Raw genomic sequence first — 19,519 nt, 5'->3', positions numbered from 1 at the left:
CCAAGGCCCCCAGGGCGCCGGGCGGCCATGGCGGGGCTGCGGGCGCTGCCGCTGCTGCCGCTGCTGCTGCCGCTGGCGGCCGCGGTCTATGAGGACCAAGTGGGCAAGTTCGACTGGTGCGTGCTGGGGGGGGAAGACGGGGAGAGGGTACGACGCGTCGGGGGCCTCTCCCTGCCCATCCTGCTGCCTTCTACAGCCGCGCATCGGGCCTTCCTCTCTCGCCCCCTCAGTGAGGAGCCCCCGTGTCCCCTCTCACCCCCACCCCGTCTCCTCCCCCAGGAGGCAGCAGTACGTGGGGAAGCTCAAGTTCGCCTCCTTGGAGGCCTCGCAAGGTTCCAAGAAGCTCATCGTGGCCACCGAGAAGAACGTGGTGGCCGCCCTGAACTCCCGGAGCGGTGAAATCCGTGAGTGAGGCGGGGCGCTGTGGCGGGGGCTGTGCCTGCTGTGTTGGGTTAGAGTGTCGAGGTGCGTTTTGTTTTCGTCCTGATGTTTTAGTGCTGGTGGTGGTGATTTGTGACACTGAGAGGACTCAGCCAGCAGTTCAACCGCTGCTGCTTTGGGCAGGCAGAGCATCCCCTGCATGAGCTTCTTACCACAAAGAGCCTCGGTTTAAAGCCTTTGGGGGGATAAATTTCTTTCTCACTTAACTGCTTCATAGAATCCCAGACTGGGTTGAGTTGGAAAGGATCTTAAAGACCATCCAGGTCCAACCCCTTGCATGGGCAGGGACACCTCCCACCAGCCCAGGTTGCTCCAAGCCCCATCCAACCTGCCCTTCAACACTGCCAGGGATGGGGCAGCCACAGCCTCTCTGGGCAGCCTGTCCCAGGGTCTCAGCCCCTCCCAGTGAAGCCCTCCTTGCTGGTTGTTTCCCCCAGTTTGGCGCCACGTGGACAAAGGAACCCCCGAGGGAGCGATCGATGCGATGCTGATCCATGGGCAGGGTGAGCAGCTCCTCTGGGGGTTTCAGGGGGGCTGGGGCTTGTCCTTGGGTCACAAATTGAACTGGTCAGAACTCGTTGATCTGTGGTGGGTACAAGTTCTCTGTTCATTTCCTCCTTGTTCCTGGGCAGATGCCATCACTGTGTCCAATGCTGGACGGATCCTGCGTTCCTGGGAGACCAACGTTGGAGGGTTGAACTGGGAGACCTCCCTGGACACTGGCAGGTGGGCTCTGGTGTTTGCACTCTGTCTTCCCTGTTGTAATCCTGGTCTAGGGAGGAGGAAAAGGGGTTATTGGCCATGTCTGGGTTGGCATTAGAGGGTAAGATGAGTTAGATGTGAAGTTTTTGAAGTAACATCTGGCTGAATTCCTTAGGAATGCCTGAATCTTGCAGTGAATGCTTCTGTTTCTTAGCAAACCAGTAAGAGAAAGAGACACAAATTGTTTTCACTGATGAATTTTCTCTTTAAATACACAACATGTTAAGCACACACCTGGTTTGGGGTGTTTGGATCCTGATGCTCCCTGTAGAGATCAGCAAGGGTGGGTAAAGTGGGAGGTCAGTTGCAGTTGGAGACTGTTTGAAGAAGGTTTTCAAAGTGTTATTTTAATTTATTTTTTTCCTCTTAAAAAATAACTTCCTAATTTATTTCCTTAGTTTCCAGATGGCTGGGTTGGTGGGGCTGCAGGATGCAGTGAAGTATGTGGCAGTGCTGAAGAAGGCAGCCATTTCTCTTCACTACCTTTCCAATGGGCACCAGAAATGGGTGGAACACTTACCAGAAAGGTCAGGATATATTTAAAGTAGAAGCAGAAACTCCTGACAGGGATCCTGAGGCCTTGGGGAGGAAAGGATGCTGCCCTTGCCTTATTCCTTTGAAAACATCTGAAAACAGTCATGTGAGAAGATGCTGCTTCATGGTTGCTGCTTCTCTTGCAGTGAGAGTGCCCAGTATCAGCTGTTGTATTCCCATGGAACTGGAGTGATCCACGTGCTTGGAATTGTTCCCCAGAGCCACTTCAATATTTTAACATTCAATATAGAAGATGGAGAAATTACAAAGCAGGTGGGACTTGATTATGGATCCAAACTGTTGAATCTGATGTTAACAAAATGTGATTCCCACTGGATGGGCTGTGGTGTGCAGAGTAATTAATAGAATCATAGGATGGTTTGGGTTGGGAGAGACCTTGAAGATCATCTAGATCCACCCCGCAGCACGGGCAGGGACACCTCCCACCAGCCCAGGCTGCTCCAAGCCCCATCCAACCTGCCCTTCAACACTGCCAGGGATGGGGCAGCCACAGCTTCCCTGGGCAACCTGGGCCAGGGTCTCACCACCCTCACAGCAAAGAATTTCCTCCTCATGTCCAACTTAAATCTCCCCTCTTCCAGTTTTAATCCATTCCCCCTCATCCCATCCCTCCCTGCCCTTGTCTGAAGTCCCTTCCCAGCTTTCCTGGAGCCCCTTCAGGCACTGGAAGGTGCTCTAAGGTCTCCCTGGAGCCTTCTCTTCTCCAGGCTGAACACCCCAACTCTCCCAGCCTGTCCTGAGCTTCCCTGGGCAACCTGGGCCTGTGTCAAGAGTAAAAACAATTCTGACTGAAGTTCTTGGTTGTGTCCAAGTTGGTTGTTCGAATGTTTTGTGCTGTTGGCAACTTCCATCTCCTCATTTCTTGTCTCTCTGGGCAGCTCAGAGTTGCAGCCCTGTGGCTGAAGAACTTGAGTCGCACGTGCAGTGTGGTGGGGGAGGCAGTGCTGGTCTGCCTGGACATGGACACACAGTCCCTCTATGTCTGCTCCTTGGAAATGGAGCAGGAGATGAAGCAGATCCCACTGCAGGTGAGAAGTGTTGGAAGAGCTTTGAATGTGATTGCTCATCCAGCTGGTTTGGTGCCAGGGTAGGGGGTTCCATCTGCAGAGTGATGGAGGGGGTGTGGAGAGGAGTGTGGTCCATAAATTGAGGGAGAAGAGAGAAAACTATGGATTGTGTCTGTCTGGTCATTCCTTCTGGATTGATGTCTCCAGTGTTTGCTCCAATGGGAGCCTAGTTTTCCTTGCTTCTGTGTGCTTACCCTGATATGGGGAACCTCTTCACACTGCTTCTGTTGCTGCAAAATGTTGTAGTTTCAGTGAAGGAAAGTTACAGAATCATGGAATGGTTTGGGTTGGGAAGGACCTTAAAGATCATCTAGATGCAACCCCCTGCATGGGCAGGGAAACCTCCCACCAGACCAGGTTGCTCCAAGCCCCATCCAACCTGCCCTTCAACACTGCCAGGGATGGGGCAGCCACAGCTTCCCTGGGCAACCTGGGCCAGAGTCTCACCACCCTCACAGCAAAGAATTTCTTCCTGATGTCCAAACTAAATCTCCCCTCCTCCCCTTTTTAATCTGTTCCCCCTTGTCCTCTCCTTCCCTGCCCTTGTCCCAAGACCCTCCCCAGCTTTCCTGGAGCCCCTTCAGGCCCTGTAAGGTGCTCTAAGGTCTCCCTGGAGCCTTCTCTTCTCCAGGCTGAACACCCCAACTCTCCCAGCCTCTCTCCAGAGCAGAGCTGCTCCAGCCCTTGGATCATCTCCCTGACCTCCTCTGGACTCTCTCCAGGAGCTCCATGTCCTTATGTTGGAGGCTCCAGAACTGTGCTGCAGCTGCCTCTCACAAGAGCCTGTTCTGACCACACATGCTTGTCTCCCTCCCACAGTCACTTGACCTGGAGTTTACTGATGACTTCCAGCCCAGGATATTGGCCACTCAGCCCAGTGCAGTCGATGCTTCCCGGGCTCAGTTCTTCCTGCAACTTTCTCCAAGCCACTTCTCCCTGCTGCAGTACAAGCACGGGCTGCTCAGCCATCTCCGGGACTTCCAGCAGGTAACCAAGGGCAAAGTGCTCAAGCAGGAGGCCCCAACTACACCTTAACATTCTTCTGAAAAGCAAACAATCTTTAAAAACCTCAGGAACACTGGACATAATGGTTCAACAGCCTGTGGCACGTCAACTTTTTCTTCTTTCAGAATGAGCTACAGCCTTATTATTTCTTTTTTAATTTCATGAAACAATGACATTTAAAATTTGGTTATGAAAGATTTATCAGTTCTTCATCCCAGCCTGCCTTAATTTTCTGCACAGGTAGCTTTTGGTGGGGTTTGGGGCTTTTCTTGTTTGTTGATAGTTTCCTGCTATATTTATTTTTTCCCTTCTCAGGCAGCTCTGGTGAGTTTTGCAACAACTGGGGAGAAAACTGTGGCTGCTGTTCTGACCTGCAGGAGTGAACTGGTGAGGACAGTTTTCCTGTGCTGTGTAACCAGCAGGGCTCTGGTTTGGATCTACACTGGGGTGGCTTCCATGAGGGTTTTCCTTCACAGTCCCAAGGTTTGTTAATGACTTTGGGAATATTTAACTGGCTTCTCAGACAGGTGGAGGCAATGGTGATGCACACAGGTCTGGATGGCATCCAGCTAAAGCTGGCTGTGGCCTGGTGAAGCCTCCTGTCCTGTGTGTCAGCCTTGATGGAGCCTGGGAATCAGCTTTACTGGTCTGGGGAGGATTTCAGATCTTAAGGGTACAGAACTGAGCAAGGTCTTTTATCAGGGATAGATTAGGATAGAACAGACCTTCCTGATTGTTCTCAGAGTCAAGCTGAGACTTGTCAGGCATTCAAACCCCTGATTTTTTCATACATTTGTTGAGGTCTGAAGCCATGTTGTCTCTTCTCATCCTCATTTCAGAAACCTGGGAGCTCTGATGCTGGCAATGCCCTGGAGACTGCTCGGAAGCAGGTATGAAGTGTGTTTGTTCTCCAAGAGCAGCAGAAGGTCCTCACATTCCTTTGCATGTGGGGGACAGAATCAAAAAGGTGTCCTCTTTCTGGAGACTGATCTTTTGTGGCACCTCCATATATATCATCTAAAAACATCCTGAAGGATATTTCATGCTGGGCAGGAAATCCTACAGAATTTGAGGTGCCATGTGTGTTTAACTTGGATTTTTTTTTCTGCATCTTGTTACAGGAATCCGTGACCTGCTCCAATCAAACCTACAATATTAATCTCTACCTTGTTGAAACCGGACAGAGATTGTTGGATACTACCATTACCTTCACCCTGGAGCAGAGTGGTGCTAAACCACAGCAGGTGAGCAGGGAGAGATGATTTCAGCCCTGTGGTTCATCAGACTTGCAGCATCCTCCCTGTCCTGGTTTGGCAGGGTTGGTGGAGCCCTTCAGACAAGGTGCAAAGCATCTTGCAGACACAGGTTATTGTGAGCAATCACTCTGCTTGCTCTTTGTTTCACCTGAGAGTCCTGTTCTCTCCTCACAGTTTTCTTTGCTCTTTTTTTCCAGCTATACATCCAAGTTTTCCTGAAGAAGGATGACTCTGTGGGCTATCGAGCCTTGGTGCAGACAGAAGACCACATGTTGATGTTCCTCCAGCAGCCAGGTGTCAGCTAACCTTCCATTTTTAACAGTGCACTCCTTGTCACTGTAGGGCAAGAAGAAAATTGCAAGTCCCAAATTATTATATTTTATCATTCCTTTCATTGGAAACTGGCAAAATTCAATTTAACTGTCTCCTGAAAGAGACTGGAGACTCCTCCAGCCTCACCAAACATTCCATCAGATAAAACTGCTCTGCAGTGTTCTTTGTGCAGGCAGAGCCTTTGGGTTTCCTGGGTTTTCTGCAGGTTTCAAAACTCTTTTTGTAGGAATTGAGCCTTAACTCTTGTTGTGCATCTTCCTCAAAGTTTCTTTAGGAAAGATCCTCTTGGCCAAAATGTTAATGTGGAGGAAAGGGCTGAAAATCCATCTCAGTGCCATCAATTTTCCACTTCTATTTCTTTCCAGGAAAAGTTGTGTGGAGTAGAGAGGAATCCCTGGCAGAAGTGGTAAGCTTGGAGATGGTGGATCTACCATTGACAGGTGCACAGGCTGAACTGGAGGGAGAATTTGGAAAGAAAGCAGGTAAAGCCATAGATGGAATTACATTTATGAATTGTTTTTTCCTCCTGAACAAATGTATTTATTGTTTTCTTTTTCCTCTAAGCTGAGAGTTAGATTTCTATAGTTTAAAAGCTGTGGAGATGTGGGACATGGTTTATCAATGGACTTGGTAATTAAGTTAATGGTTGGACTTAATGATCTTAAAGGTCTTTTCCAACCAGAACAATTTCGTAACCCTGTGAAAATGAGCAGAATAAACCCACTTCTGCATAAAATTTTGAAGCCAAATCCAGATGATAGGAGTGTTATATTAAAATATTGTTTCATTAAAAACCCAGCAGCAGTAGGAGGAATGTTGTCCATCTCCCCTAAACATTTCCTTTTCACCCCTTCTGGAAGATTCATTTGCAATAGCTTTTTCTTTTTTGCCTTTTTTTTTTGTGCTTTCTTGCTGTCCTGGACTCAGCCATTCAAGGTAACCCCCCTGCATGTCCCCTTTGCTCACCCTTCTGACTCGTGCTGCCCCGTGGAACCTGAGCTCCTCTCTGCTTACTTTTCCAAGGGCTGAAATATAGTTGAAGTTTGGTGTTTTGCTTGTTTCAAGAAGCTAAATATAAACCCTGATTGGGCAGAATTAAGTGGGTTTTTTTACTTCAAGGGATTCTGTAGCTCTGTGATGAGTGGAGTGGAGTGGGGGTGTTCAGCCTGGAGAAGAGGAGGGTCCAGGGAGACCTTAGAGCACCTTCCAGTGCCTGAAGGTCTCCAGGAAAGCTGGGGAGGGACTTGGGACAAGGGCAGGGAGGGATGGGATGAGGGGGAAGGGATTAAGACTGGAAGAGGGGAGATTTAGGTTGGACATGAGGAGGAAATTCTTTGCTGTGAGGGTGGTGAGACCCTGGCCCAGGTTGCCCAGGGAAGCTGTGGCTGCCCCATCCCTGGCAGTGCTGAAGGGCAGGTTGGATGGGGCTTGGAGCAACCTGGGCTGGTGGGAGGTGTCCCTGCCCATGCAGGGGGTTGCATCTAGATGATCTTGAAGGTCTCTTCCAACCCAGACCATTCCATGGTATGATACAGACCATATGGGTGGGTAAACTTTAAGTAGGCACTTGCTGTGAGTGCACCAGTGAGAAAGGAGGAATAGAAAGGAGGAGAGGATGGACTCTGCAGGAAGATTTGCTTCCAGCTGATGAGAGCAGATTTTGGGATGAGCTGTACAAGTGCCCAGTGGGGAAAGGCTAGAAAATGCCAGTCTGTCAGAGAAACAATAACTGTAACTCTGCTGTTGTGGAGTGGGAGGCAAGGCATGATCATGCATGGCAGCATTTCTTCTGCTGGCTGAGGCCATCATTTCAATTCTGGAGTGGGACATTTTTCCCTGATCCTCACTGCTGCTCCCTTTGCAGATGGTTTGCTGGGGATGTTCCTGAAACGACTGTCCTCCCAGCTTATCCTGCTGCAGGCCTGGACTGCCCATCTCTGGAAGATGTTCTATGATGCCAGGAAACCCCGGAGCCAAATTAAAAATGAGATTAACATTGATAATTTGGCCAGAGATGAGTTCAACCTCCAGAAAATGATGGTGATGGTCACTGCTTCGGGAAAGGTGAGGAAGCCAGGATAGGAATTTGGTTCTAGATGGTAGCAAAGAGTCTCAGCTCTGAGTTCTTTCTGAGTTCTTGACCTTATTTTTAGCCAGGCTTTGGGCAGAATATCATGGTAGCTTTGGAGAGGGGTTGATGCCCTTCTACCTTTGTCACATCCCAAAGAAAGATGTGATGTGTTGTTCTAAACTTTGGCTTTTCTGTGTCTCTCTGCTCAGCTTTTTGGTATTGAAAGCAGTTCTGGCACCATCCTGTGGAAACAGTATCTCAGGAATGTGAAACCAGGCTCCTCCTTTAAGCTGATGGTCCAAAGAACAACAGCCCATTTCCCACACCCTCCCCAGTGCACCTTGCTTGTTAAGGACAAGGTGAGTCCCTGTCCTCTATCCCACTGAACATGCTTAGTATGGAAATCTTGGAAATCTGCCCTTTGAAAGGGCAGAAGAAAATGTCTTTTTGGGTATTTTCTGGTTATCACTGATGTGGGGATGGGAGGAGAGTGAGAGCTGGAGGGAAGGAGACACACAATCCTAAAAAAAAAGATGAGGGATGCTTATTTTGAAACCTTTTATTGGAACAAATAATTTCATCCATTTTCTTTGGTTGTGTGAGATAAATCATGTGTGGTCTCTTGTTAATGAGGTGACAAGGATGTGTGGTCTCCTCTAGCTGGCTGCAGGATGGTTTTGCTCCATACATGAGAGAAGAGGAGATGTTCTTTTGTGTGGAGACTGCCTGAGCTGGTGGCAGAGAAGATTTAATTAAAGCCATGAAGACCTTGTTAAGTCACTGGATGGTTTTGGTAGAGAAATGCATGATAAGAGTATATAAGCATGTCCAAAAAGAGTATTAGCTGAGTCCAGCGTATGAATAGTCCAACAGCAGCAGGTAACAGGTAGGAAAAGAGCTCTTTTGTCTGCCTTAGAAAAACCTCTGCATCTTGTTTGTTTCTCAGGAAACCAAAATGAGCTTTCTCTATGTCTTCAACCCCATCTTTGGGAAGAGAAGCCAAGTGGCTCCTCCTGTTTTGAAGCGTCCGATTCTTCAGACTTTGCTCCTGCCTATTATGGATCAGGACTATGCCAAAGTCCTACTGCTGATTGATGACGAGTACAAGGTAAATCCCTTTGCCTGGAGGCAGTTTTCTTCATCTTCTGCTTAATTAATCCCCTCCCTTTTGGACAAAGATTAAAAAATAGTGCCATTGAGCCCCATTTCACCTAAAACTATGAAGTTACTCTGGTCAGACAGACCTCATCCTGGTAAACGTGTTTGAAATAATCTTTTTGGGTGGTTTGGGGTTTATTTTTTGCTGTCAGTTGGTTTTTAACCTGCAGTTCAATTATTTTCCAGGTTACAGCTTTCCCAGCAACTAAAAACGTTCTTCGCCAACTAGAAGAAATAGCCCATTCCATCTTTTTTTATCTAGTTGATGCTGAGCAGGGAAAACTCTCTGGATTCAGGCTAAAAAAGGTATGAAAGCCTCATTACGGTTGAAGTGAAACCATTTTCCTAAATGTTTTCTGGATAATGGTTGATCTTTTCATTTGATTTACAGAGTTTTGCTCAGAATAAAAACCAGCTCAGCCTCGAAAGGAAATTTCTAACATTCCAAAGCAGAGGAAGCTCCCAGGGATGTAGAGGTGGTGTCTTTTGAGGACAAAATAAAACCTACATATTGCTTTTTTTTATTTTTCCTGCAGGACCTGGCAACAGAGGAGAGCTGGGAGGTGATCATCCCCACTGAAGTCCAGAGGATAGTGACTGTGAAAGGGAAGAGGTCCAATGAGCATGTGCACTCCCAGGGCCGCGTGATGGGCGACCGCAGTGTCCTCTACAAGGTGCTGGCAGAGCTTTTGATTGGCTTTTTGTTGATGCTTCATCTCATGGGAAGATCTCAGCACCATTTCTGGGCACTCTGTTGAGATGAATTACCCTGTGGTGCCACTTTTTCTAGAGATCAGTGTTCATAACCCTCCTGTGGAAGGTGATATTTCTAGATACGATGTTGAGATGAATCACCCTCTGGTGCCACTTCTAAACATCACTATCCATTAACCCTCAGGGCAAGATACTGGTTGTGGTGGAAATTCCTTCTGATGAAATGTTTTCATGCAGAAATTTTAAGTCAGTCAGACATCTGATGGTGGGGAAAGAACTGCTTAATTTATTGAGCTGCTTTCTGCTAATAAGATACTTTGTTGGTGACGTGATTAGTCCCAAATGAGGTGCCTGTGCCACCAAAGTGGGGGTCTCAGTTGGGTTTGTTTTCTTTTTTCTCTAGTCCTTGAATCCCAACCTTCTTGCTGTGGTGACAGAGAGCACAGACACACACCACGAGCGCACGTTCATCGGGATTTACCTGATTGATGGAGTCACTGGCAGGATCATCCACTCCTCAGTGCAGAAGAAAGCAAAGGGACCTGTCCACATTGTCCATTCAGAGAACTGGGTGGTGGTAAGAATCATGGAAGGATTTGGGTTGGGAAGGACCTTAAAGACCATCTAGATTCAACCCCCTGCATGGGCAGGGACACCTCCCACCAGCCCAGGCTGCTCCAAGCCCCATCCAACCTGCCCTTCAACACCCCCAGGGATGGGGCAGCCACAGCTTCCCTGGGCAACCTGGGCCAGGGTCTCACCACCCTCACAGGGAAGAATTTCCTCCTCATGTCCAACCTAAATCTCCCCTCTTCCAATTTTTACCCATTCCCCCTTGTCCTCTTCACTACCCTTTAAAAAGTCCTTCCTCAGCCTTCTTACCTTGTTCTTTACATTTGGGAGGTGGGGCACTTGTCGAACCTGGATGGAGAAGACTTTTTGACCATTCTCTGTGATTTCCTGTTACCTCTGTATGATCAACTCCCTGTTCCTAAAAATCTTTCATTTCAGTACCAGTACTGGAACACAAAGGCCCGGAGGAACGAGTTCACTGTTCTGGAGCTGTATGAGGGCACAGAGCAGTACAATGCCACAGCCTTCAGCTCCCTGGACCGCCCCATCTTACCTCAGGTCCTCCAACAATCCTACATCTTCCCCTCTGCTATCAGTGCCATGGAGGCCACCATCACTGAGCGAGGCATCACCAGCCGCCACCTGCTCGGTAAGTGCCCTCTGCTCCATCTCAGGGTGTCCCTGCTGCCTGCACAAGGCAGGTTTTGCACTGAAAATCAAACAAAATGCAGTTTGCTGCCAAAAAAATCTTGCCCACGGCCTGCCCTGAGCTCCTGGCACCTACAGGGATAACCACCAAGAGAGTGTTCATGTTAGTTGTTAGGAAGTGCTGTCAGAAATCATAGGATCATAGACTGGTTTGGGTTGGAGGGACCTTAAAGATAATCTAGTCCCAACCCCCCTGCATGGGCAGGGACACCTCCCACCAGCCCAGGCTGCTCCAAGCCCCATCCAACCTGCCCTTCAACACTGCCAGGGATGGGGCAGCCACAGCTTCTCTTGGAAACCTGGGCCAGGGTCTCACCACCCTCACAGCAAAGAATTTCCTCGTCATGTCCAACCTAAATCTCCCCTCTTCCAGTTTTTACCCATTCTCCCTCATCCCATCCCTCCCTGCCCTTGTCCCAAGTCCCTCCCCAGCTTTTCTGGAGCCCCTTCAGGCACTGGAAGGTGCTCTAAGGTCTCCCTGGAGCCTTCTCTTCTCCAGGCTGAACACCCCAACTCTCCCAGTCTGTCCCCAGAGCAGAGCTGCTCCAGCCCTTGGATCATCTCTGTGGCCTCCTCTGGACTCTCCCCAGGAGCTCTATGTCCTTCCTGTGCTGGAGGCTCCAGAACTGGACACAGTTCTCTAGGTGGGGTCTGAGGAAAGTGGAGTAGAGGGGCCATTTTTAAGATGCATTTCTTTTCCTGAGCAGTTGGGCTTCCCTCTGGGGCCATCCTGTCCCTTCCAAAAGCTCTGCTGGATCCTCGTCGCCCAGAGATCCCTACGGAGCAAAGCAGGTGAGGGAAGGACAAGAACCTGTCCCTGGGCAGCTCAAGGGAGGGATGGTTTTTATATATAACACAGCAGCCTGAAGTAGAACTTGTCCTAGCCAGATGGAAGGCAATTCTTGCATGGAATTCTGTGAGGTTGCTTTGTTTCCAGTCTGTGACAATGGAGCAGATTTCTCTGTTATGCAGGAGGTCAGAAGCAAAATCCACCTGTTCCTGTAGCCTTAAGAAGCAGAGGTCAGAGAAACTGAGGTTTTTAGAATTCCTCTTCTTTTTCAAACTTCACAAGCCTAAAAGGAGGCTGCTGTGGTGTAGTCTGACCCAGCTGCCTTGTCTGATTTTCATCCTGCAGTAAAAATGAAGCTGCACTGGGAAAAGCTGCTAAATTTGCTGTTTCAGGTCAGCTTGTGATCATCAGGGTACAGAAGGCAGATTATGTCCTTTGTGTGCTGGTTGATTGGGTTTTGATTTCTCCTTGAATGCCTTTCAGGGAGGAGAACCTGATCCCATACTCCCCTGATGTCCAGATCCATGCTGAGAGGTTTATCAACTACAATCAAACCATATCCCGCATGAGAGGGATCTACACAGCCCCCTCAGGTCTGGAGTCCACTTGTTTGGTGAGTGCAGGGTGAGGGTTCAGTGGAGACCTCTGGAGATTGTGGGCAGAGCAGGGTGGCACCCTTGCCTGTGGCAGGAAGGTCTGTGACCTGTTCAGCCTGGAGAAGAGGAGGGTCCAGGGAGACCTTAGAGCACCTTCCAGTGCCTGAAGGGGCTCCAGGAAAGCTGGGGAGGGACTTGGGACAAGGGCAGGGAGGGATGGGATGAGGGAGAATGGGTAAAAACTGGAAGAGGGGAGATCGAGGTTGGACATGAGGAGGGAATTCTTCCCTGTGAGGGTGGTGAGACCCTGGCCCAGGTTGCCCAGGGAAGCTGTGGCTGCCCCATCCCTGGCAGTGTTGAAGGGCAGGTTGGATGGGGCTTGGAGCAGCCTGGGCTGGTGGGAGGTGTCCCTGCCCATGCAGGGGCTTGGATCTAAATGATCTTTAAGGTCCCTTCCAACCCAGAGTACTCCAGGATGATGATTATCTGACTTCTCACCATTAAAACATTTCCTCTGTTACTCAGAACTCTAGACCTGTGACATTTGTTTTTTTGATACATCTGGTTTCCTGCTGCAAGGTGCATTACCAGCTCCTGGTCTCCTCCTTTAGGTTGTTGCGTATGGCCTGGACATCTACCAGACCCGAGTCTACCCATCCAAGCAGTTTGATGTCCTGAAGGATGACTATGACTATGTGCTGATAAGCAGTGTGCTCTTTGGGCTGGTTTTTGCTACCATGATCACCAAGAGACTGGCTCAGGTGAAGCTGCTGAACCGGGCCTGGCGGTAAAGCCGAGGCTGGAGAAGGTACCTGAGATCTGGAATGTCTGAAGCTCTGCCTCCCCACCTTGCTGCTGGGTTCGCTTAGAAGTTCCAGCTTGCCTGACTTGACAGCTGCAAACACCTCTATGACATTCTTCCTGGAAGATATCTGGGAGAAAAAGCTGCTAGTACAACAAAACAATATGCTGCCTACGTGTCTCCCAGCAACAAGAGATGGAACAGAGACATCAGACTGTTATGACTAAAAAAGAACTCTCCCAAACTCTGTTAAAGCCCTAAAATCATGTCCTAGTCCCAAGGACGTGTCCTCTCTGTCCTTGCCCTCTCCTCAGCACCAGCCATGACTAAAATCTTGGTGTGAGGGGAGGCTGGAGGGTCATTGGCTGCTGTGGTGAGGCCTGAGGAGGCAGCGTCGGGTTTTGTGAGCAAAAAGATGAGAAATGGGATGATTGTTGGTGGGGAACAGGCTCTTCAGGTCCCTTAATGAGGCTGCAGGAAGTTGAAAGGTAAACTCTCTCTCCATGTTCTTTATTTATTATGATTAGAATGTTAGTTCCTTCACATTGAAAGAAAAAATTCCTGTATTTGGTGGAGAGGAGCGGGAGCTGAGGTGCAGGGGGCGAAGAGCCTCCCCGGGGCAGGGCTGGTCGCTCTGGAGGTGGGTTTAAAGTCTGCCCCCCCTCGGGAGGCCACGTCCCGTCGCCCGCCTCCCCCGTGTGCAGATGGCAGAAACCAAAATAAACACCGGGTGCTGGGGAGCAGGACGGGGCTTCTGGCGTTTTTGGGCCTGTTCCGAGCCCTTTTCCCATCGCGCCCCCCCCCCCCCCCCCCCCCCCCCCCCCACTGCGCATGCGCTGCCGGGAAAGTTGCTGACTCATCGACTGCGCACGCGCCCGGCCCGCGCCGTGTCTCCTCCAATCGGCGGGCGCGCGGGCGCGCGGGCACTTCCGGCCCCCCCCCCGCCCCCCTCGCCTCACGGAGCGGCAAGATGGCGGCGGGCGGCGGCGGCGCGGGGGCCGCGGCGGAGCCGGGCTGGGAAGTGGCCGTCAGACCGCTCCTCTCCGCCTCCTACTCGGCCTTCGAGATGAAGGAACTCCCGCAGCTGCTCGCCTCGGTTATCGAGAGGTGAGGGCTCACCTGCCCGCGGTGGGGGGCGGCCGGGGCCTTCCCTCCCCTCAGAGCGGGTTGGGGAGCTCCCCGTTCGCTCTGGGGGTCACCGGCTGCGGGGAGCAGCTGAGGAGCGTCCCTGCTCAGGGCTGGGCCGGTGGTAGGAGCGGTGGCCCAAGATCCTGCGGGGAAAAAAAAAAAAGGCAGCCCCGAGCAGCGTCCAGGGAGTTACTCACGCCCGGCTTCTTCCCGGTGTCCTGGGGACTGGGAGGCTCTTGGGGTGGTGCCCTTGGGACCTAATGAGCGGGGATGAGGGTGCACGCCCGGCTGCTGGCGATGGCTGCTCTCCGGCCACAGCAAAACCACCTTTGACAGCTTTCCCGCCCGGAGGCTTCGGGATGGTTCTTGTGTTTTTGCCGCTGTTCCAGCGCATCAGGCTTTTGCAGGCTGTGCAGTGAAAACTGTTGTGTCACCTGGCCTGTCTCCTTTTGGTGACAGACTCCTGGGGGGGGTTCACTCTGTGGCACTGACTGCCTCTTTGGTGTCTGCCAGTGAAATACTGCTGGTGTTTTAAGGAGAACTGAAACTGAAGCAAATCAAATCTGCCTTTTCCTAACCAGAAATATTAGACTCTGAGCCTGAGAGTACTCACTGGAGCTATTTAATTTAATTTATAGCTTATTTTATGGTCTAAAACACTAGGTGTGTATGCCACATCATTATTCTTAGTTACGGAGTTAAAACCCTGACCACAGTAAGTTGTGAGGAACCAAAAAATAAACACTATGCATTAAGAAAGATAATGAAATAAAGCCTTGTGGTATTTTGCTTAATATAGAATGGTTGAGCATACAAAGAGGTGATGCTTCATATTAGTGTTCTGGGCCTATTTACAGGTAGTACTGGAACCTGGAAACCTGCACATACTCAATATTTATGTGATGTGAGCAGTTCTTGGGTTAAGATTTCTTTTAGGGATGATTTCAGCTCTGTCTGAAGTTCATTATTGGAGTATTTGGGACAGAAGAAGATCACAGAGTGACTTAAGTAGACACACTTTTGGGGAGTGGTCTGTTTAGTGAGGGTGATGGGTCCATTTTCCACTTGAAGCAGCAGTTGGTTGCCTTTGAGCGCTGCTGCCCTGAGATGGGAGTTGTGTGTCTGTTGCTGACAGTGTTTCAGAGCCAGCAGGATTTAATGGGAGAGCAAGGCCTATGGAGTCTTGCAGAGCATGATCTTTTATTTCGTCCCTCAATATAACACGTGGCAACTTATGACGGGCTGGGAGAGTTGGGGTGTTCAGCCTGGAGAAGAGAAGGCTCCAGGGAGAGCTTAGAGCACCTTCCAGTGCCTGAAGGGGCTCCAGGAAAGCTGGGGAGGGACTTGGGACAAGGGCAGGGAGGGATGGGATGAGGGGGAATGGATTAAAACTGGAAGAGGGGAAGGTTTAGATTGGACATTAAGGAAGAAATTCCTTAGTGTGAGGGTGGTGAGACCCTGGCCCAGGCTGCCCAGGGAAGCTGTGGCTGCCCCATCCCTGGCAGTGTTGAAGGGCAGGTTGGATGGGGCTTGGAGCAACCTGGGCTGGTGGGAGGTGTCCCTGCCCATGCAGGGGGGTTGGATCTAGATGGTCTTTAAGTTCCCTCTAACCCAAACCATCCCATAATTCGTGGAGGAAGAAGTATGGCTTGTTCATGCTTGCGGCCATGCACTCCTCTTCTGAGCAAATAACCCATCTTTAGATTTCTAATCTAAAACATTTTATCTGTTCAGCTTATTTTTAGAAGATGATTGTGTAGCTCTTGTAGGGAGACTGTTGGTTGATCCCATCCACAAAGGGACTGGATTTCCCCTTAAATAAACATGGGACAACAATAGCAAAATCACTAACATTTGTCTTTTCAAAATAAATTAATAAACTCCTTTCCCTGACAACTCTTACATTTAATTTTTAAGTTTAAACATCATCAAGTGCCTCAAATTCCCCTGTTAGCAGGGATGTCCAAAGATTGTTAGACCTTGGCCTTTTATTTGGTCAAAATTATGGAAACGCTGACTGGGAAAGTTAGAACTGAAGTGGAACGTGGGCTGCAAACTGTGTCAGCCAAAGGGGGCTGGTTTTCAGGGCCGGGTTTTCAGGAAGGGGAAGAAGTCCTGTACCTGCTGCTGTGCCTTGCCAAGGAAGAGGCTGCTTTTCTACTGCTGCCTTACATAAAGGGGCTATTTTGGGCCTGTTTAAGAATTAGAATCAGAACTGTGAAAAGGGGTGGTGTTTGTTACATTTGATATTGACACAGAGGGTTCTCACTTAGCATGAGTAATCGTTTTCTCTGAGATGCAAATTATGTTAAAGCAATAAATCACAATACAGGATCACAAAGTTACCATGAAATCTCAGTCTATGCAAAATAACACTCTAGCACATCACAGATGATGTTACCTTTTATTTATGTTTATTTGGAAGGGCTTGATGATTAGCTGACACTTGCCTTCCACTTTTCACCACCCTAACAAGTCCTCCATGACTTATTTTCTTAAAACTCAAGCCTCTTATTGCCTAATCCAGATGAAATTCCTTCTCTTTTTCTGTTTTCTGCACCTTTCTCTTTTTACATCTTGTGGGTATTGTCTTGCACAGCTTGACCCCTACAACAGAATGATAATTGAGGGGCTGCCAATTTCTACTGTACCCTATTCTCAAATTATTCTGATTTGTTCTCTTAAAATACATTGCATGCGCCTGCTGCTGCTGAATAGTTAGGTATAAAGAGGTAGGTGGACAAAATTAGTGTGTGAATATAAAAAGAGCACAATTTTTTTTGCATTTTCACTCTCTGGGCTCATTACCCATCAGTGCTCTCCTAGTAGGAGATGGTGAGGGAGATGTTGAAACTCTGAATATCTTCAAGTAAAGCCTCTCAGTAACAGCTGCTAATAATAATAACAACAACAACAGCAATAACACCACCACCACCAATAATAATAATAGAATATTGGTAGAATCGTTTGGGTTGGAAGGGACCTTCAAGATCATCTAGATCCAACCCCCTGCATGGGCAGGGACATCTCCCACCAGCCCAGGCTGCTCCAAGCCGCATCCAACCTGCCCTTCAACACTGCCAGGGATGGGGCAGCCACAGCTTCCCTGGGCAACCTGGGCCAGGGTCTCCCCACCCTCACACTAAGGAATTTCTTCCTAATGTTCAACCTAAGAAGAAGTTTTCTTTGTCAACTTTTTGGGAAGACTAAATAAAAAGAAGACTCAGAGCTAGGGAAGCAAAGCTACAAAGCTGATGAATGTTTCTCTTTGTTAATTTTTCTGGAGAAACAATATATTCTAGAGTTTGTTCTCTTTCAGCCACACCCCCCAGTGTGACTGGAAACTGTGATTTAGGATAGAAAAGGGGAAGGTGACTGGGTATAAATTGGATGCTGCTTAACTCAGCAGGACATGCTGTGTCCTCTCCCTCCTCCTGCTCTGGGTGGAAGGGTGAGGGGATCCCTGGGTTCATTTTGTCTATTGCAGCAGCTCTAGTCATTGCCAACTTGAGAAATCACGGCTTTAGCTGGGGATAGCCTGCTATTCCCCACCTGCCTTCCAGGAATAAATGCTGTTGCCAGAGGTGGAGAGGTAAAGTGAAGCTGAACAGTGTCAGCCGTGCTTCCAACTGCCTCATTCACATCTCAGGATGAAAACCTGAAGGAAAGGTGTTTCAGCATTTCATAGGCAGCAGCCACAGCCCTTAGTTTTGTTGCATGAAAAGTGAAGGGCAGAACTAGCTATGGAGGCAGAGCTTGTTTCACTTTCCAAGGTGGCTGCCTTCAGGTTTCTGTACCAGTGGGCTGTGAGGTGACACTTCACTGCAGCTGCATTTCTGTGCCTAAGTAGATGTTCTCCGTAGCCAGGGAACCTCACTGAGAAACCCCAGAGCCTTGACTCTCATTGTGGTGATGCACATTTTTCCTTTACAATTCTTACCTTTGGTTGGAGTTGACATGGAATTTCTCCTCACTGAGCTTGGTCTTGATCTGTGTGTGGGGCAAGATGGTGCAGGGCTCTGAACTGGCAAAGCTCTGCCCGGGAAACTGGTTACATTTTTCTCCTCTCTGCATTATCTGCCAAAACTCTTTACTCCCTGGCTTGCTGCAGACACTGCTGTTATGTATTAGTTGTTACTGTGCAATTGCCTGTTTTGATCTTTCTGGTTTACAGAATTGCATAAATTCCAGTGCCTTAACAGAGGGAATGCCTGTGCTCCAGTCCTGGCAAATCCTGCCTGGCATTAGCAGAACAAACAGTCCAAACTTTGTGGGCAGCTCAGTTTAGAATAACTTAAACATACATGAGCCTCCAACTGGGAGAGGAATTGTTAAAGAGATTGACCTGTTGATGTTATAAAGAAGAAACATTTGCAGCAGTGGAATTATTTCCTGAAATGCCCTATGTGGGTAGCAGTGCTGATGCCATGGCCTGTCTGCTGCTGGAGGACTCAGTCCTGAGGACATGGGAGATGGGACAAAAGGGAGAGGATTCTGTTGGCAGAGCTTGAATTTGGAAAGAGCATGTGATTGTAATGATTTTGCCTTAAATCTCCTGTAACACATTCTGAGTGTTGTGGTGGTGCTGTTGTGCTGTTTACAACTGATCTATCTCCTCTTCTGTTGCAGTGAATCTGAAATCCTGCACCATGACAAACAATATGAGCCTTTTTACTCTTCCTTCGTTGCACTTTCTACGCATTACATCACTACTGTGTGTGGTCTGAGTAAGTGTTCCCTCTCCTGGGCTTCTCTCACTCTTGTGTTATGACTAGAACATAGTAAAAGTAAATTAGAACTGCTGCCTTTTGATATTTGCCTGAGCCCTCTTTCTGAATCAAACACTGAAGCAGAGCACAGAAGGTGACATTAACACTTCAGTTGCTTATTCATTGGTCTGACTTCATTTGGGAAAATAATTTTTGCTCAACTAAAATGTTTAAATAAATTTTCTGGATGTCTAGATTATTCTTGAGCAGTTGTGTTGCTAAGTTGGAATTAATGATCAACGTGTTGTGACTCCCAAGTATTTGATATTATTTTGCCTGACAGAGTATGGGAATTGCAGCCAAAAAGTGGTTTTGGTCCAATTGTTGCATGTTCTTTAGTGCTTCTGTCAATATGAAATAATGTTGCTGGGAAAGCTGTTGTATCTATCTGAATTACCCTGTCCAGGTAAAAGATATTGTGTTGATATTATCCTTGCTTCACTGACATTTCTTGGATTACATTTTAATGAGACTGAAATTATATTGCATCTCCCTGCTAGACATCAGAAATTGCCCAGCACTCTGTTTTATTGAGAGCATTAAGAAAATCCTACACTGAATTAATTACAAGCTGAGTGATGCAAGCATCTGCTTTTTACAGTACCAAGAAACCAGTTGCAATCAGTGGCAGCTGCTTGTAAAGTTCTGATTGAGTTCTCACTGCTGCGCCTGGAGAACCCTGATGAAGCCTGTGCTGTGTCACAGGTAAGACAGGATTTTCACTGGGTGGGTGAGCTGGAGTAGCAAAATGGTCTGTGACCTCTAATTCTGAAATAGTTGCTCTAATGTTG

General features: G+C 48.6%; 2 protein-coding genes across 5 annotated transcripts in view; both read left to right on the top strand.

Annotated features, from left to right (window-relative positions):
• Window positions 1-10: 10 nt before the first annotated feature.
• On the top strand, window positions 11-13,577 carry EMC1 (ER membrane protein complex subunit 1). Its single transcript, XM_051637508.1, has 23 exons — window positions 11-116; window positions 280-404; window positions 879-944; window positions 1,074-1,167; window positions 1,602-1,730; window positions 1,884-2,010; window positions 2,637-2,786; window positions 3,645-3,812; window positions 4,146-4,217; window positions 4,670-4,720; window positions 4,952-5,074; window positions 5,284-5,380; window positions 5,785-5,901; window positions 7,284-7,483; window positions 7,700-7,849; window positions 8,437-8,598; window positions 8,835-8,954; window positions 9,185-9,322; window positions 9,766-9,939; window positions 10,374-10,584; window positions 11,351-11,435; window positions 11,917-12,046; window positions 12,641-13,577. Exons 1-23 carry the CDS (start codon window positions 28-30, stop codon window positions 12,818-12,820), a joined length of 2,958 nt encoding a protein of 985 aa, XP_051493468.1. The 5' UTR covers window positions 11-27; the 3' UTR covers window positions 12,821-13,577.
• Window positions 13,578-13,761: 184 nt separating this feature from the next.
• The window catches only part of UBR4 (ubiquitin protein ligase E3 component n-recognin 4), an 85,028-nt gene continuing 79,270 nt past the window's right edge, over window positions 13,762-19,519 (top strand). For all 4 annotated transcript variants that reach the window (XM_051637493.1, XM_051637492.1, XM_051637491.1 and 1 more), the window contains exons 1-3: window positions 13,762-13,938; window positions 18,589-18,686; window positions 19,330-19,433. In XM_051637493.1, the coding sequence (XP_051493453.1) occupies window positions 13,802-13,938; window positions 18,589-18,686; window positions 19,330-19,433 (339 nt within the window). In that variant the 5' untranslated portion in view covers window positions 13,762-13,801. The remainder of the gene's footprint in view (window positions 13,939-18,588; window positions 18,687-19,329; window positions 19,434-19,519) is intronic.

The sequence above is a fragment of the Apus apus genome, chromosome 20, assembly GCF_020740795.1.
Source record: "Apus apus isolate bApuApu2 chromosome 20, bApuApu2.pri.cur, whole genome shotgun sequence".
Lineage (NCBI taxonomy): Eukaryota > Metazoa > Chordata > Aves > Apodiformes > Apodidae > Apus > Apus apus.
This window is presented reverse-complemented; position numbering and strand designations above follow the sequence as displayed.

Excerpts from the sequence above, each read along its gene's own strand:
- EMC1 (XM_051637508.1), top strand. The coding sequence starts at position 28 with ATGGCGGGGCTGCGGGCGCTGCCGCTGCTGCCGCTGCTGCTGCCGCTG. Across the intron at positions 2,787-3,644 it reads TGAAGCAGATCCCACTGCAG|TCACTTGACCTGGAGTTTAC; the intron begins GTGAGAAGTGTT and ends TCCCTCCCACAG. Across the intron at positions 11,436-11,916 it reads ATCCCTACGGAGCAAAGCAG|GGAGGAGAACCTGATCCCAT; the intron begins GTGAGGGAAGGA and ends AATGCCTTTCAG.